Source organism: Lethenteron reissneri, chromosome 24 (genome assembly GCF_015708825.2).
Source record: "Lethenteron reissneri isolate LAM-NWPU_2019-01 chromosome 24, ASM1570882v1, whole genome shotgun sequence".
NCBI lineage: Eukaryota > Metazoa > Chordata > Hyperoartia > Petromyzontiformes > Petromyzontidae > Lethenteron > Lethenteron reissneri.
In genome coordinates, this window is record NC_083802.1 from 16,131,580 (window position 1) to 16,148,627 (window position 17,048).

Consider the following 17,048-nt stretch of genomic DNA (forward strand, 5'->3'; position numbering starts at 1 on the left):
GAGCTGCGTGGATGGATGTGATCACGCTGTTTTCGTGACGAGTCGCAGACTGCACTTGTTTTCACCATGGAACTCGATGAAAATTAAGTTAAACCAAAACAAAATCAATTACATTTAAAAATGCCACTCGCCAACGGTATCCCAAGCAGAGCCCTCTCAGCGTCGATCTTGACTTAAAGCTTTCGTGACTGCAGGAATTCATATTCTTTGGATCTTTCGGTAAAACCCCTGAGTCACCAGGTAATCAATATCATCATCAGCAGCAGCCATGCTCAATCCGCTGCTGAATGGAGGCCTTCCTAACCCGTCGTCATCTCTCGCGGTCTGTCCCACGATGCAAAGCGATCGGCACGGCACCTCCTGCGCCGAGCCGATTTTTTGTTTTGTTATCGCTCCGTCTCTCCGCCGGCGGTTGACCTCTCTCTCAGACCCGATCGTAGGACTCACAAAAATCGATCAATAAAGTTTATTCAAAACCAGGTGGGACTGCTCCAGTCACACTGATTCATCTATTCGACGAGATACAGCTCTTTTTTTCCACTGGCCACATCCGTGCCGAGCCAGCAGGAGGCGCCCCCGCAGCACGGATGGTTTTCACAACTGGCGATACCGCAATGCTGTGCCGCGACCTAACTATGCTAATCTGGCCCCTAGGGCAAATGTTGAAATTCTGCATCTAGGCCAAGCAGCGGCAGCACGGTCCGTCGTGACGACGTGTTCACCGAGCCTGACGGTCAGCCGGCACACGAGTCGAAGGCGGCGTGTACCGTTGTCATCACTGACCCACAACGCGTCTTCGAGTGGACAAACAAAACCTGGGGGCCCCAGTCTCCTGAAGCCGCGCAGGGCTGGGGCTGGCTCGGCACGGCCCCGTCGTGGCTCGGTTATCGGGGGTAGTGGAGAAAAGAGGAGGGGAAAAAATAGGCTGAAGAGACACCGAGGTGGCCGGGAGTCGTGCGTTAAAATCCTGTCCGCGTCCCTTCGCGTCTCAAACAAACCAACAACAACAACAACACAACGCTACTACTGCGGGGGACAATGCCACGTTTGCGTTTAAAACTTCACAGTAAAGTAGACAGCTACGCGCGCCTCTTAAGAACACGGCGAACGACGGCAATGACAACACTGGCCGCCAGTCCGTTTGCGGTATTCCGCCTCTCTCTCTCTCACTACAGGAACAGAGTTAGGCACTGTGGTTGAGTGTTTGCGGTGGACGATGGGGTGAGAAGCGGTGATGTCTGCTACGGGATTTGTTCATTGGTGGGGGTCATTTGAAATGGGTGCGAGGGGGTACGGCGTGGCTGCGAGTGTCTCTGGGGGGTACAGAGTGGGGCCGAGTGTTTTCGGAGGTGCGGCGTGGGTGTGAGTGGTTTTGGGTGTACGGCGTGGGTGTGAGTGATTTTTGGGGTGGTATGGTGTGGATGCAGGTGGTTTTTGGTTGTACGTCGTAGGTGCGAGCAGTTTTTTTTTTTGGGGGGGGGGGTACGGTGTGGGTGGTTTTTGGGTGGGTATGGTGTGGGTGAGGGTGGATTTTTGGGGGGTACGGGCATGGGTGGTTTTTTTTTGGGGGGGGGGGGTATGGTGTGGGTGACGGTGTTTTTTTAGGGGGGATATGGCATGGGTGAGGGTGGATTTTTTGGGGTACGGCGTGGGTGGTTTTTGGGGGGGGGGGGGATGGTGTGGGTGACGGTGGTTTTTTGGGGGGGATATGGCATGGGTGAGGGTGGATTTTTTGGGGGTACGGCGTGGGTGGTTTTTGGGGCGGTACGGGTTGGGTGCGGGTGGTTTTCGGGGGGCGAGCGAGCGCGCCCACTCAGAGGGCAGTGTCCTCGCTCTCCCGCGAGCTGTCGAAGAGCTTGGCGGCCGTGGCTTTGCCGTCGTACTTGGGCTGGTTGCCCCGGAAGTCCTCGGGCAGGATGTCGGCGTCGAACTCGGCGTAGTACTGCACCAGATCCTCGCCGTGCACGCGCACCTGCGGGAATCCCAAAGACAAAGGTTCGCCCCCCCACGGTGTAGCCTCCGCAGGCTGTTGGGGCAAGGGCCGTCGTGGGTGACGGCACCGCAAAGAATGGTGGCCGACACCACCAGCGCCCGGCCGCCTTTGTCTCCCCAATGATGGATGATGTTTTTGCACACCTCACCGCGTAAGGGGCCGTCGATAAATGACGTCACGCGATTTTGGACGATTTTTGACCCCCCTCCCCCCTTCGTCACACGGCGTCACAAAAAGTCAGACCACCCCTCAAATATGACGTCACAAAGCTCTGCCCCCTCCCCCAAACAAAAATTAAACATGCTTTAAATCGCTTTAAACTATTGTCATTGTAATGTGTATTTAAAGTGGCGCTATCTCTGATGTTGTAGGATAAAACATTTATTAAAACGTCTATTTAATGAATTAGATCGTGTTGTCTATATTGATTTAAAGTTGCGCATTTTTACGTGACGTCACATTTCTCAAACCCCCTCCCCTCGTCACACATGTCTGACCCTCCTCCCCCCCTAGGTGCATGACGTCATTTATAGACGGCCCCTAACTCGTTTTAGGGCTGAGTCTACCGAGGGAAGGCCCCGTTTGGATAATCGCCACTGAAGCTGGACCTGGCCGGGAATCGAACTCAGGTCGGCAGGTTCGTAGCGACGTGCGCTCGTCACAGCGCCACCGCTCCCCATTACGTCACACAAAGATTCCCCGTATAACTTTAAACAAGCTGTTAGGGCAAGTGTTGTTAACGAGCAAAGATAAATATCCCCCGTAGCTTTTAACAGACTACTGTGGCAGGTGCAGTTTAGCAAGCATCCCACTCTGTCTCACACATAAAAACAAAGGTCCCCTGTATAGCCTTTAACAGACTGTTGGGCCAAGTGCCGTCTCGTACAGAGGCAAAGATCTCCCATGCAGGATAGCCTTCGACAGCCAAACGCCTCCCACGATCCTCTGCAGTTCTGGATTGGGTGTTAAGAGATTTCAGTCACCCTGCGCCTCCGATTAGTGCGTTTGGCTACGTACGGTGCGAAAGAAGTTCAGCATGCACACGTACAACACGCGATTGGGGACAAGTGCTGTTGGCGAGCACCTATGTTGGGCCGGTGAATGTGCGTACACGCGGAACGTGGACGTCGTAATTACATTATTGCAGTGACGTGCGGTGAGGTCAATGGCTGGGGCGGCACTGGCTCGTGTCAGAGCCAGATTCACACACTGATGGGGGCGTGTCCTCACTGAGGGGGGCGTGTCCTCACTGAGGGGGGCGTGGCCTCACTGAGGGGGCGTGTCCTCACGAAGGGGGCGTGGCCTCACTGAGGGGGCGTGTCCTCACTGAGAGGGGCGTGTCCTCACTGAGGGGGCGTGTCCTCACTGAGGGGGCGTGTCCTCACTGAGGGGGCGTGTCCTCACTGAGGGGGGCGTGTCCTCACTGAGGGGGCGTGTCCTCACTGAGGGGGGCGTGTTAGACACGTCCCCCTCAGTGAGGCAGATGTGATAGCTGCCTCCCCTGGTGCTTTTTCATTGCAGTTTCATGACGAGACTAGCGAGCCTAAATATATTTATACACATAAGTGAAATAAGTTGCCTGGAGTATGGAAGGCGAGGATATGAAATGAAGGGGTCTACAAACATTACATTGATGACATACTGAGATAGTAACAGGCACGCGCTTATTGCCCGCGCTCCATCCAGTTACTGAGGGATCAGTGGAAAATTTTAATATTTATTTTATTTGAATATTATTTTTTTTTCTTTTCGTACCAGCTATTAGCATTGGAGTATGGCAGGTGAGGCTCTGCCTCCCCTGCCTCCCCTGGCCGCACGTCCCTGGTTGTCAGCTCAGCGGGTGCCGGTACAATCGGGCCGGTGGGGCCCCAATATTTAATTCGTCTCGCAAGGTCACACCCCGGCTTATCATGTATCTCTCTGCGTCTCCTCCTGCCCTAATCACATCGTCGTTACGCTCACGGTCTCGAACATTTAGCGCTGTGGGGGAGGAGGGGGGGCGCTCCATCCCCGCAGAAAATGCAGCCACGACTGAATGACAGCATTTTCATCCAAAAATTTCAATTAAACCCGATCTTTTAAATACTTTACTGTGTTATTTTTTACACTGCTGTCGAAAACATATGGTGGTTTACACTATGGGAACCTCATTTGCCAGTAAAAATATGATAATTGAGTTGTGCTCCTTTTGGCGTCATCTGGTCCAACCCATGTGAGACTAGGCTCTAAGGAAAGCTGTCTCGGGTGTGGACCAATCAACTTCAAGGACAGTGCTCATTATCAGAGTTATGTTCTTTTGTTTGTATTATGACTGCATGTATTGCGGTCTATGCAAACATGACTCCTTGTAAAAAGGTGTCAGTTTTGTTGCCAGACAGAAGGGTAAAAAACCAATTATCACATGGTGGTTGTCAAGGGGGGGGGGGTGGAGGTGGGAGGTCCAACTCGTCGCTTTGGCCATCATAGGCCACGGCACCCCCAGGGTGCCCTCACGCTCGTCACGCCGCTCCTAGACCCCAGCACTTACCCTGTCCAGCAGCTTGGCCTTGAGGAAGGGCTTCACGATGTTGTAGGTGGTGGTGAAGTACCACGGCTGGTTAATGAAGTGCACGGCTTTGAACCGCGCGGGGAAGGAGTCCTGTACCGCACGGCGGCGTGGGCGAGGAGGAGGAGAGAGGTGTTAATGTGCGATGGAGGTGTGTGGAGGTGGTGATGATGTGTGGAGGTAGGTGGAGGTGGTGATGATGGTGGTGGTGATGATGTGCGATGGTGTGTGTGGAGGTGGTGGAGGTGGTGATGGTGTGTGATGATATGTGGAGGTGGGTGGAGGTGGTGATGATGGTGGTGGTGATGTGCGATGGTGTGGGTGGAGGTGCTGATGGTGTGTGGAGGTGGTGGTGTATGATGGTGTGTGGAGGTGTGTGATGGTGTGTGCTGGTGTGTAGAGGTGGTTCTGTTGTGCCACAGTTGGGTTTTGCGAGTTGAATTGCTTCGTGGGTATTTACGTGCCCCTATCGGTGTTCACGTTACACGTTTATCTTCAGTTTATCACGTAGGCTTTCGCGACCAGTATTATTAATCATAAAGGTTTTTGGGTTAGATCGCGTTATTTATAAATGTGCCTTAAACCTCCACCACCCGAGACGGCCAACCTTGCTTGACCAGGGTGAGAACTCGGGAGACCAGGACATAGTCTCATTATCAAGAGAGTCCTGGGGGACAATGATGCAGTCTCTGCAGCCAGTATGCGGCAGCTGGCCTGTACCACAACACATTCCGGTGATGCCAATGCCAAACCAGAATCCCAGCTCCGACACCGCTGAGTCTACCGTCATCCCAGTGGTGTAGTTACGATATTATCAGCAGCTCAGGTTGGTGCAGCAGTCGGTCAGGGGGGGCCTACAATGTTTTATTTGTCTCGCACGGTCCGCAACCCAGGCTATTGTGGATCTACGGCTTCTCTTGCCCTGGTCACATCATCATTATGCTCACGGTCTCGAACGTTTAACGCTGTCGGGGGGCGCGCAGTCTTCGCCAAATGTACAGCCACTACTGTGCCGTGCTTAACTCGTTGCAATAGAATCGGCGCGTATCCAAATTCAATAAATATCCCGGAGTTCTATGTCCGATTGTCATTTTAACTCGAGTTACCGTCGTTCAAAGCAACATACTTTTCGTTACGTTACATTTACGTTTCTTTACTCTGTTACTTCCAGTACTAAAACTGTTGCAAAATATCTCTCATCGTGGTTGTCTAGAGGAGCCTCCAACTCGTAGCTTTGGCCACCAGAGAGCGGGGGGGGGGGGTGGAAGGCGGGGGGGGGGGCAAGGCACCCGTGGCCCCCCACGCTAGTTACGTTACTGCGTCATCCCAATTGGATGCAAAACAACAACAACAACAACAGCACGGCCAGCCTAGAGACCTGCAGCATGTCCACCATCTTCTTGAGCTCCCAGGGTTTGATGCCGGAGGCCTGCTGCATGCTGAATCCGGTGAAGTTTTCGATGATGCAGAAGCCGTTGATCTGGGTCTCCTCGTTGACCAGGAGGTCTTCCAGGATGATGCAGTACGCGCGCAGGATCTGCGGAGAGCGACGTGAATTAAAAAACAACAACCATCAACAAACTTAAAACAAAGAAGAAGAAGAGAGAAAATATAAAGAGGAAGAGAATGATGCGAGATGGACGCTGTGGTGGTGGTGGTGATGGCAGTGCCATAGATCAGTTCAGACGTTTTTGGGGAGCGGAGGCATAGCGGTCAGCGCTACGCTGCGCTTCGAGCCCGCGGCGACCCGAGTTCGATTCCCGCTCACGGCCAACGCCGGCGACTATTATCTGAACCGGTCCTGAGCCTCCCTTAGGTCGATTCAGCCTCAAATGAGTACCTGGTGCGGCGTGTAAACATCCCCACTACTAGGGAGACAAAGGCGGCCGGGCGTGGTGCTGGCCACCCACCCCCTTGTGCGCCGTGCCGGCCTTCATAGGCGCTCGCTAACAGCACTTGCCCCGGACCAACAGTCAGTCAATGGTTATACGGGGGATCTTTGTCTTTGCCATACATCAGTTCAGAAGTTTATTTCCCGAGTTTCGCTGCTTGTACGACTGCTGGTGTCGATGGCAGCGCGACGGCTACAGTCTCACATTCAGGTGCGCCAGGCCAGGCAACCGCGTCAAGGGCAGTGGAGTGGCATCGTCGTCGCCTGCGTATTTGTGGATCGGGGCATTGCGTCATCGCACGTTGTACGGTCTCTGTTCGGGATGACCGCGGTCGCACACGGGAGAGTTGTTGATTTTCACATTTCATTTCACAGACTTAATTTCACATTTCATTTCACCGACTTAATTTCACAAACTTCAAATCTCGATCTTCTTGGTTCTTTCGGTAAAGTCACGTCGAAGGGAAATAATAAAAGAATAAAAATAAAACATAATAGAATAATTCTCACGACGTTTTTCGGCCACAACGCAAGCAGCCGTCCTCAGGTGAAGAACAGGTCTGTCGGAAAGACAGCGTCTGAATGGGCACCACCAGGCTTGGCAGCGTATATTTAAGCTGGGTTGGAGGGGGGAAGGGGCGCCTTGACAAAGGAATTTGCATATCAAGAGGAATTTAAATCGAAATTCAAATCTAGCATATCACATTTGTGCAACAGGTATCCGCATCTACTGCCGTGGTTTGTGCAGTGGATGCGGTCTGGGGTGGATCATGAGCTTAGTGGAAGATCAACCCCAGGGTAAAGCCCATTGAGCTAAGAAGCAGGCAGACAACATCAACGCATTCCACGATTACAGGCGTAAAATAGAAGCAATTATTTCGTAAAATTGCATTCACGCTTAGAGCGTAGCGATGTTAACAAGAGAGTCGGTTTAAAGTAAACTCCCCCGTACAGCCACTAACCGGACTGCTCCCGCTGAGATCAAACACCGGTGGCTCGAGTCGGCCGCAGTGGCCAATCACCTTCCTCGTCACATACACCATCACCTACCTCGTCACCTACCTCGTCACTCACCTACCCCGATCACCTACCTCGTCACCTACCTCGTTTCTCACCTACCTCGTCACCTACCTCGTCACCTACCTCGTCACCTACCTCGTCACATACATCATCACCTACCTCGTCACCTACCTCGTCTCTCACCTACCTCGTCACTTACCTCGTCACCTACCTTGTCACTCACCTACCTGGTCATCTACCTCAACCACCTACCTTGACCCCCTACCTTGTCGCCTACCTCATCACTCACCTACCTCGATAATCACCGACCTCATCACCTTCCACGATCGCCTACCCCGATCACCTCCCTCCGCAAACACCCACCACGTCGCCTACCTCCATCGCCCACCTCGTCGTCGATCTCAGCACCTGCGGTGGGTGATCGCCCCCCACCTTGTCGACCGCCTCACCTCGTCGAAGGTGATCTCCTGGTAGTCCCAGTGCTCGATGTTGAAGAGGAGCACCACGCGGCCGTATTTGTCCCTGGAGGGCAGCACCCCCGGGTAGCCGGCCTCGATGGTGCTGCGCAGCGCCTCGGGGCACAGGTTCTCAAACAGCTCCGGGTACTGCTCCCTGAAGTGCACGTAGCCTGGCACGGGGTGCAGATCAAGGGGGGGGGGGGGCACTCGTGTGGAAGGGCAGTCGGTCACGCGCGCGTAAGAGGGGGGGCGTGGTTACGCAAGAGCAGTCGCGAGGGCATGGAAAGGGAGTGTTGCGGGAAAGGTAATTCATTTAAATTACGGTGGCTAGGAGATGTTCACTACCTCGCCTGGTATACAGGAGGTTGTGGGCTCGATCCCGACCCTATCCCCACCTGTATAGTTGGAGTTTGTGGACCTCTCTCTCTCATCATCATCATGGTGGCTAGGAGATGTTCACTACCTCGCCTGGTATACAGGAGGTTGTGGGCTCGATCCCGACCCTATCCCCACCTGTATAGTTGGAGTTTGTGGACCTCTCTCTCTCATCATCATCATGGTGGCTAGGAGATGTTCACTACCTCGCCTGGTATACAGGAGGTTGTGGGCTCGATCCCGACCCTATCCCCACCTGTATAGTTGGAGTTTGTGGACCTCTCTCTCTCATCATCATCATGGTGGCTAGGAGATGTTCACTACCTCGCCTGGTATACAGGAGGTTGTGGGCTCGATCCCGACCCTATCCCCACCTGTATAGTTGGAGTTTGTGGACCTCTCTCTCTCATCATCATCATGGTGGCTAGGAGATGTTCACTACCTCGCCTGGTATACAGGAGGTTGTGGGCTCGATCCCGACCCTATCCCCACCTGTATAGTTGGAGTTTGTGGACCTCTCTCTCTCATCATCATCATGGTGGCTAGGAGATGTTCACTACCTCGCCTGGTATACAGGAGGTTGTGGGCTCGATCCCAACCCTATCCCCACCTGTATAGTTGGAGTTTGTGGACCTCTCTCTCTCATCATCATCATGGTGGCTAGGAGATGTTCACTACCTCGCCTGGTATACAGGAGGTTGTGGGCTCGATCCCGACCCTATCCCCACCTGTATAGTTGGAGTTTGTGGACCTCTCTCTCTCATCATCATCATGGTGGCTAGGAGATGTTCACTACCTCGCCTGGTATACAGGAGGTTGTGGGCTCGATCCCGACCCTATCCCCACCTGTATAGTTGGAGTTTGTGGACCTCTCTCTCTCATCATCATCATGGTGGCTAGGAGATGTTCACTACCTCGCCTGGTATACAGGAGGTTGTGGGCTCGATCCCGACCCTATCCCCACCTGTATAGTTGGAGTTTGTGGACCTCTCTCTCTCATCATCATCATGGTGGCTAGGAGATGTTCACTACCTCGCCTGGTATACAGGAGGTTGTGCGCTCGATCCCGACCCTATCCCCACCTGTATAGTTGGAGTTTGTGGACCTCTCTCTCTCATCATCATCATGGTGGCTAGGAGATGTTCACTACCTCGCCTGGTATACAGGAGGTTGTGGGCTCGATCCCGACCCTATCCCCACCTGTACAGTTGGAGTTTGTGGACCTCTCTCTCTCATCATCATCATGGTGGCTAGGAGATGTTCACTACCTCGCCTGGTATACAGGAGGTTGTGGGCTCGATCCCGACCCTATCCCCACCTGTATAGTTGGAGTTTGTGGACCTCTCTCTCTCATCATCATCATGGTGGCTAGGAGATGTTCACTACCTCGCCTGGTATACAGGAGGTTGTGGGCTCGATCCCGACCCTATCCCCACCTGTATAGTTGGAGTTTGTGGACCTCTCTCTCTCATCATCATCATGGTGGCTAGGAGATGTTCACTACCTCGCCTGGTATACAGGAGGTTGTGGGCTCGATCCCGACCCAATCCCCACCTGTATAGTTGGAGTTTGTGGACCTCTCTCTCTCATCATCATCATGGTGGCTAGGAGATGTTCACTACCTCGCCTGGTATACAGGAGGTTGCGGGCTCGATCCCGACCCTATCCCCACCTGTATAGTTGGAGTTTGTGGACCTCTCTCTCTCATCATCATCATGGTGGCTAGGAGATGTTCACTACCTCGCCTGGTATACAGGAGGTTGTGGGCTCGATCCCGACCCTATCCCCACCTGTATAGTTGGAGTTTGTGGACCTCTCTCTCTCATCATCATCATGGTGGCTAGGAGATGTTCACTACCTCGCCTGGTATACAGGAGGTTGTGGGCTCGATCCCGACCCTATCCCCACCTGTATAGTTGGAGTTTGTGGACCTCTCTCTCTCATCATCATCATAGTGGCTAGGAGATGTTCACTACCTCGCCTGGTATGCAGGAGGTCGTGTCAATCCCGACCCTGACGCCTGCTGTATATTTGGAGTTTGCGTGTCTCTGTCTCTCATCATCATCACGGTGGCTGGGAGATATTCACGACCTCGCCTGGTATACAGGAGATCGTGGGATCAATCCTGACCCTAACACCAGCTGTATATTTGGAGTTTGCGTGTCCCTCTCTCTCTCTCTCATCATCATCACGGTGGCTAGGAGATGTTCACTACATCGCCTGGTATATAGGAGGTCGTGGGTTCGATCCCGACCCTAACGCCAGCTGTATATTTGGAGTTTGCGTGTCTCTTTCTCTCTCATCATCATCACGGTGGCTAGGAGATGTTCACTACCTCGCCTGATATACAGGAGGTCGTGGGTTCGATCTTGACCCTAACGCCGGCTGTATATTTGTAGTTTGCGTGTCTCTCTCACCCCGTGGTCGCGTGGATTTTTCTACGTGTCCTCCGGTTTTTCCTTCCACATGTAGAATCAACGGGCGTTCAGATTATTTGGCTGTTGCACATTTCCACATGATAAGCCACTTCATTTGAGCTATCAGTTGTGACCAGGTCGCTTCTAAAACAACAACTATATAGCTCAGTGTGCCTAACCTTACTCGGTGAAATAAACAAATTGTACCGTTTTTTTTATTTTAATCAGGGTTTTATTTCGTACGGAGCTGTCCGGGGCTGAGCTCTGGAAAATATATCTCCTGTCCCCCTCTCTGCTGTCGGGGGTGGGCACGGGGAAATTCCTTCACTGCCGTGAGCGATTGACGCATAAGGCCGGACAGTTATAGATGACCACGGTAGACCTCCATCCAGCAGTGGATAGGGCCTGGTTAGGTATATGAACCTTATGGCGGGACCCCGGGGTCCCATAAGCCCCCTGCTCTCGCACAAACTTCGTTGCGACGTCATTTTATGTCTGTTGAAGGCGAACGACACGGCAATCTATTCCTCTTGACGGGCTCTATGCGATGCGCTAATTGAAGTTTAAAAGTTGTATTTCTTCTGCGCATTCGTCCTCGCTGCTGCGCTTGGGCACGACGCGACAACAGAACGATCCGCGCCAGGCGGGTCGCGGCGTTTGTGTGCGCGGTGGGACGGAGTCGTCAAAAGTAAATAGATTAATTACGATTTTGACTTCCGTTTCTTCGGGACCCCGGGGTATCCGCCACGAGGTTCATGTGTGTGCTGCATGTGTGTGTGTGTGCCGCGTGTGTGTTGATATCGCTGATGTACGTGTGCCAGGCTTTGTGCGTTAAAGAGACCACGTGCGTCTCTAATCGGATCTCGCATCTGACCCAGAGATGGCTGAGTGGGCGGGGGAGTTGGTGGGGGTGGGGGGGAGGTGGAGGGGGATGGTGGGGGAGGGGCAGTTGGTGGGGGTGGGGGGGAGGTGGAGGGGGTGGTGGGGGGGCAGTTGGTGGGGGTGGGGGGGAGGTGGAGGGGGGTGGTGGGGGGAAGTTGGTGGGGGTGGTGGGAGGTGGGGGGGCAGTTGGTGGGGGGGAGGTGGAGAGGGGTGGTGGGGGGCAGTTGGTGGGGGTGGGGGGAGGTGGGGGGGGGCAAGTTGGTGGGGGTGGGGGGAGGTGGAGGGGCGGCTGCACCCTCCTCCACTCCTCATCTACGTCGCACCAACAATTCCGTAATTAGAGAGTTGCTCATTACGAGCCCAGCTCATTGTTGTACGAAGAGGTGTGTAGAGATGCCACCAAAGACAACGATCCCCCGTATAGCCTTCAAACAGACTGCAGGGGCAAGTGCTATTTGCGAGCGCCTATTAAGGCCTGCACGGCACACGAGGGGACGGGTGGCCAGTACCACGCCCGACCGCCTTTGTCTCCCCAGTGGCGATGTTTACACACCGCACGAGGTACTCATTTGAGGCTGAGTCGACCTAGGCGAAGTCTGGGACCGGTTCAGATAATCGTCACTGGTGTTGGCCGTGAGCGGGAATCGAACTCGGCTCGCCAGGATTGTAGCACAGCGCAGCACTGACCGCTACACTACCGCTTTGCCAACACCTACCTACACACACATACAACGCCGTATTACTCTCTCTGTTAGCGAGCGCCTATTAAGGCTGACACGGCGCACGATGGATCGTTGTGTTATGGCCAGCACCAACACCCGGCCACTGCTATCGCTTTTGTCTGCGGCTTCTCGCTGGCCGGGCTGCCTGATAATGACGACAATGCTTTGTGCCTTGTCTCGATGAAGCAAATTTCTTCATGACGAAGCGCCCTTTGCGCCGAGGCTTCTCAGAGCACCCCCCCTCCACCCCTTGTCCCTGTGCGGAATACACCGCGGACAAGGGAGCACGTGCCTCCACGTACCCTTGACGAGGTCGTACGCGCGCGGAACGTCGAACTTGCGCGCGCGCACGAAGCGCAGGAGGAAGGCGTCGTCCTTGGCACGCATCTTTGCCGCCACGGTCATGCAGAAGTCCTCGTCCGTGTCGGCCCTCTCCATGATCATCTCGCGCAGCTCCTGAACGGCGGAGCTGCGGCGCTCGTCCGTCTCGTTCAGCTCGTCGCGAGCCTGCCGCCGACGGTACCGGCGTCATCAGCGTCATCATCAGCAGCGGCAGCAGCGGCAGCAGCGGCAGCATCATCATAAATCATCAGCAGCAGCAGTGTCGTCATCAGCAGCAGCATCACCAGTATCATGATTAGCATCATCATCATTATTACCAGTCGAGTTTCGTCATCATCAGCGGCATCATCATCAATCATCAACAGCAGCATCATCAGCATCATCATCAACTGCAGTGTCGTCATCATCAGCAGCAGCATCATCATCACCAGCAGTATTATCATCAGCAGCATCAGCAGCCTAATCACCATGTTTGTCAGCACCATCATCAGCACCACCATCAGCGGCAACATCATCGGCGTCATCACCATAATTAGCAGCACCATCAGCATCATCAGCAGCAGCAGTATCATAATCAGCAACAGTAGCAGCATCATCAGCATCATCACCAGCACTATCATCAGCATCATCAATAGCAGTATCATCATCAGCAGGAGCAGCAACATCATCACCACCATCAGCAGCATCACCATCATCACCACCATCATCACAAGCAGTATCATCACCATCAGCATCACCATCATCATCAGCAGCATCACCATCATCAGCAGCATCAGCAGCAGAAGCAGCATCACCATCATCATCAGCAGCAGAAGAGGAAAAAGAAGCGCCATCAGCATCATCGCGAGCAGCGTCTTCAACAGCGGTGGCATCAGCAGCATCAGCAAAATTGGCAACATCAGCAGCAAGCATATTTCACACATCCCATCGGCCGCACGGCGTTCTGATGGGCGCATCTCATCAGCAACATTGATTCAATACAATTAAACTCTGCACCGGTTTCGGCATTCGATATCTAATCTGCAGAGCCAGGGGCTCACTTAAACCAATGCCATGTTGAACTGCATGATGGTTACAGGCAAGGGCCCTCCTCTGTAAGAAATGTGTCCCGAGCTCGAAGCAAAATCACGCCACCATGGGCGCCACGGTGGCTAGGAGATGTTAACTACCTCGCCTGGTGTACAGAAGGTTAGGAGGTCGTGAGGTCGATCCCGATCCTGACGCCTGCTGTATATTTGGAGTTTGCGTGTCTCTCATCATCACCACCACGGTGGCTAGGAGATGTTAACTACCTCGCCTGGTGTACAGGAGGTCGTGAGTTCGATCTCAACCCTGACGCCTGCTGTATATTTGGAGTCTGCGTGTCTCTCATCATCACCACCACGGTGGCTAGGAGATGTTAACTACCTCGCCTGGTGTACAGGAGGTCGTGAGTTCGATCCCAACCCTGACGCCTGCTGCTGTATATTTGGAGTCTGCGTGTCTCTCTCCCCGTGGTCGTGTGGATTTTTTATCCGGGTCCTCCGGGTTTTATCCTCCACATTTATAAGAATCAACATCCACGCGTTTAGAGCGTTTGGCCGCTACACGTTTCCACGCGATAAGCCACTTTGTCGAGCTGATCATTTGTGGTGGGCCAGGTCGCTTCTGAAAAAGAGCAACATCGCTCAGCGGTGCCTTACCTGGTCAAATAACACAAATTAAAAACGAGTTTTTGAGTTTTATCACGACGAATTACACTCCTGAACGCGATCGGCGCCTGGCCGCGTCACCTTCTGCAGGGTGTGCGCAGGGACTTTGCTGCAGGGCCCGAAAACGGGCCCGTGGTCGCGCGGGGTCAGGCGGTCCATCTTGGAGCGGAGGGCCTGCTCCTCCTCCGAGATGACTCGGAACGAACCCATCTGGGCGGACACGCGCGCACGCATCAATTCCGTACGCGCACGCACACACAAGTTGACCTTATGCATCACGTGTGCACAGAGAGAGACACACAGAGAGACGCAGAGACACACGCACAAAGACAAAGATCCCCCCGTATAGACTGGTGGGAGAAGTGCTGATAGCGAGTACCTATACAGGCCGGAACAGCACACGGTGGTGTGGGGGGGGGGGCAACACCACTCCCGGCCGACTTTGTTTCCCCAGGATCGGTTCAGATAATCGTCACTGGTGTTGGCCGTGAGTGCGAATCGAACTCGGGTCGCCGGGTTCGTAGCGCAGCGAGCTAACCACTACACCACCGCTCCCCATACCTCCAGACACACACACACGCACGCGCGCGCGCCTAGGCACACAGAGTCACACAACACCCACCCACACTCACTCAGCCGTACGTACGCGCGAGACATTTCAATTAGACTCCGCGGCGGCTGGGCGTTCCCTCCCACGCGTTCGCGTCGAGATGAATAACGCGACGCCACGCGCCCTCCTCCCTCCCCAGGAGCGCACGCTGAGGACTCACCACCTCGGACATGGTCGTCTGGCGCGACGGGAGGCCGCGAGTTGCCGCGAGGAGTCGGTCGCCTGCGACAAACACGGAGCAAGGGAGAACGACTTAATCGCATGCGCAATAAGACCGCCTCTCTTCGCCGTGTGTGTGTCTCTCTCTAACTCCGTGTCTCCTGCGTCTCCGTCTATATCTGCATTCATGTTGGGCTTCTTTCGCACCGTACGTAGCCAACCGCGATAATCGGAGGTGCCGTGGAAGGACAACAAACGAAACACAAATAGCAGTTTTAAAGAAGCGAGTTTCCAATCGGGATTTAAAAGTGCATAGCTCCAGTGGCTTCTGATGTCTCTTACTGCGCCTCATAGGCCCTGTCACCATCTCTGAGTCGCTTTCTTTGTCCCCTGCATCTTGGTGCCCTCCTGCCTCAAGTGTCTGTGCGTCTCATGTGTCTCTGTCTATACATATCTGAGTCGCATCTCTGTATCTGTCTGCCCAACCCCCCCCCCCCCCCCCTTGTCCGATCTCTTTGTCTATCTGCCTCGAGTCCGATTCCCGGTCGCGGCTATAACCATCGGTAGCGAAACACGTCAGAGTCGATCCCAACATCTTCCCTGCGTCGTCGACTCAGCCTCGCAACGAGCACCTGGCGCGGTGCGCCAACAAACGTCAGCACTGGCGAGACAAAGGCGGCCGGGCAGAGGCTGCTGGCCACCCCCCCCCCCACCCACCCTCTCGAGCAGATGCCGCGACCCTTAATAGGTGCTCGCTAACACCGCTCGCCCCAGCTGCGCGCGTACGCAACGCTTACGGTGGCACTCAGCGACGCGCGCGTCTCGCAGAGAGCGCGCTCGCGCGTTCCCAGGAGACGGAGCGGGAATTCGGAACAAACCTCGCGGGGCGGAGCTGAGCGGCACGGCGCACTGGCTGTTGTTAGGGTTACCCCGGGGACATGGCACGGCGCGCCGCTCTGAATGGGGGCTCGTGCCGATCGCCTCTGCGCTTAGCTCGCCCGTTCCTCCTCATCTCCCCCCGTCTCCCCTCTCTTGCGCGTGTGTCAACTCTCCCGTCCCTCTCCCACACCATCTCCCCCCGTCTCCCCTCTCTTGCGCGTGTGTCAACTCTCCCGTCCCTCTCCCACCCCATCTCCCCCCGTCTCCCCTCTCTTGCGCGTGTGTCAACTCTCCCGTCCCTCTCCCACCCCATCTCCCCCCGTCTCCCCTCTCTTGCGCGTGTGTAGTTAACTCTCCCGACACTCTCCCCCCCCATCTCCCCCCGTCTCCCCTCTCTTGCGCGTGTGTAGTTAACTCTCCCATCCATCTCCCTCCCCATCTCCCTCCGTCTCCCCTCTCTTGCGCGTGTGTCGTTAACTCTCCCGTCCCTCTCCCTCCCCATCTCCCTCCGTCTCCCCTCTCTTGCGCGTGTGTAGTTAACTCTCCCATCCATCTCCCTCCCCATCTCCCTCCGTCTCCCCTCTCTTGCGCGTGTGTCGTTTACTCTCCCGACACTCTCCCTCCCCATCTCCCTCCGTCTCCCCTCTCTTGCGCGTGTGCAGTTTACCTCTCCCATTGCTCAGCTTCCATCTTCGTCAGCGCCTCTCGTTACCTCTCCCTCGCTCACCCTCCACCTCTCCTCTGTGTGTGTAAGTTACCGCTCTCTCCATCTCCCTAGCTCTTTCTCTCTCTCCATCACACTCCGTCTCCCTTACTGCGTGTGTGTATCGTTACCTCTCCCTCGCGCTCCCTCCATCTCTCTTCTGCGCGTCTCGTTACCGCTCCCTCTCTCTCTCGATCATGCCTCGTGCGGAGGCCCTTCCCCCAGCAGTGGAGTGAGCATGACATTTCAGGGCCTGCGCCTTTACCCTACTCCAGCTACTCATCCGCAAGCCTGTCACCGTCTGATCGTAGGGTTAGGGAGTCTGTTCACGTAGAAGTTTCAGCCGAGCGAAGACTTTATT

General features: G+C 54.7%; 1 protein-coding gene across 1 annotated transcript; it reads right to left on the reverse strand.

The window, feature by feature from the left end:
* Positions 1-452: 452 nt before the first annotated feature.
* Positions 453-16,117, reverse strand: RLBP1 (retinaldehyde binding protein 1). Its single transcript, XM_061558483.1, is given in 9 exon segments — positions 453-1,972; positions 4,521-4,631; positions 5,917-6,075; positions 7,899-8,077; positions 12,606-12,810; positions 14,418-14,546; positions 15,107-15,168; positions 15,984-16,065; positions 16,067-16,117. Coding segments are annotated over 9 exon segments (1,137 nt in total). The 3' UTR covers positions 453-1,813.
* Positions 16,118-17,048: the final 931 nt, after the last annotated feature.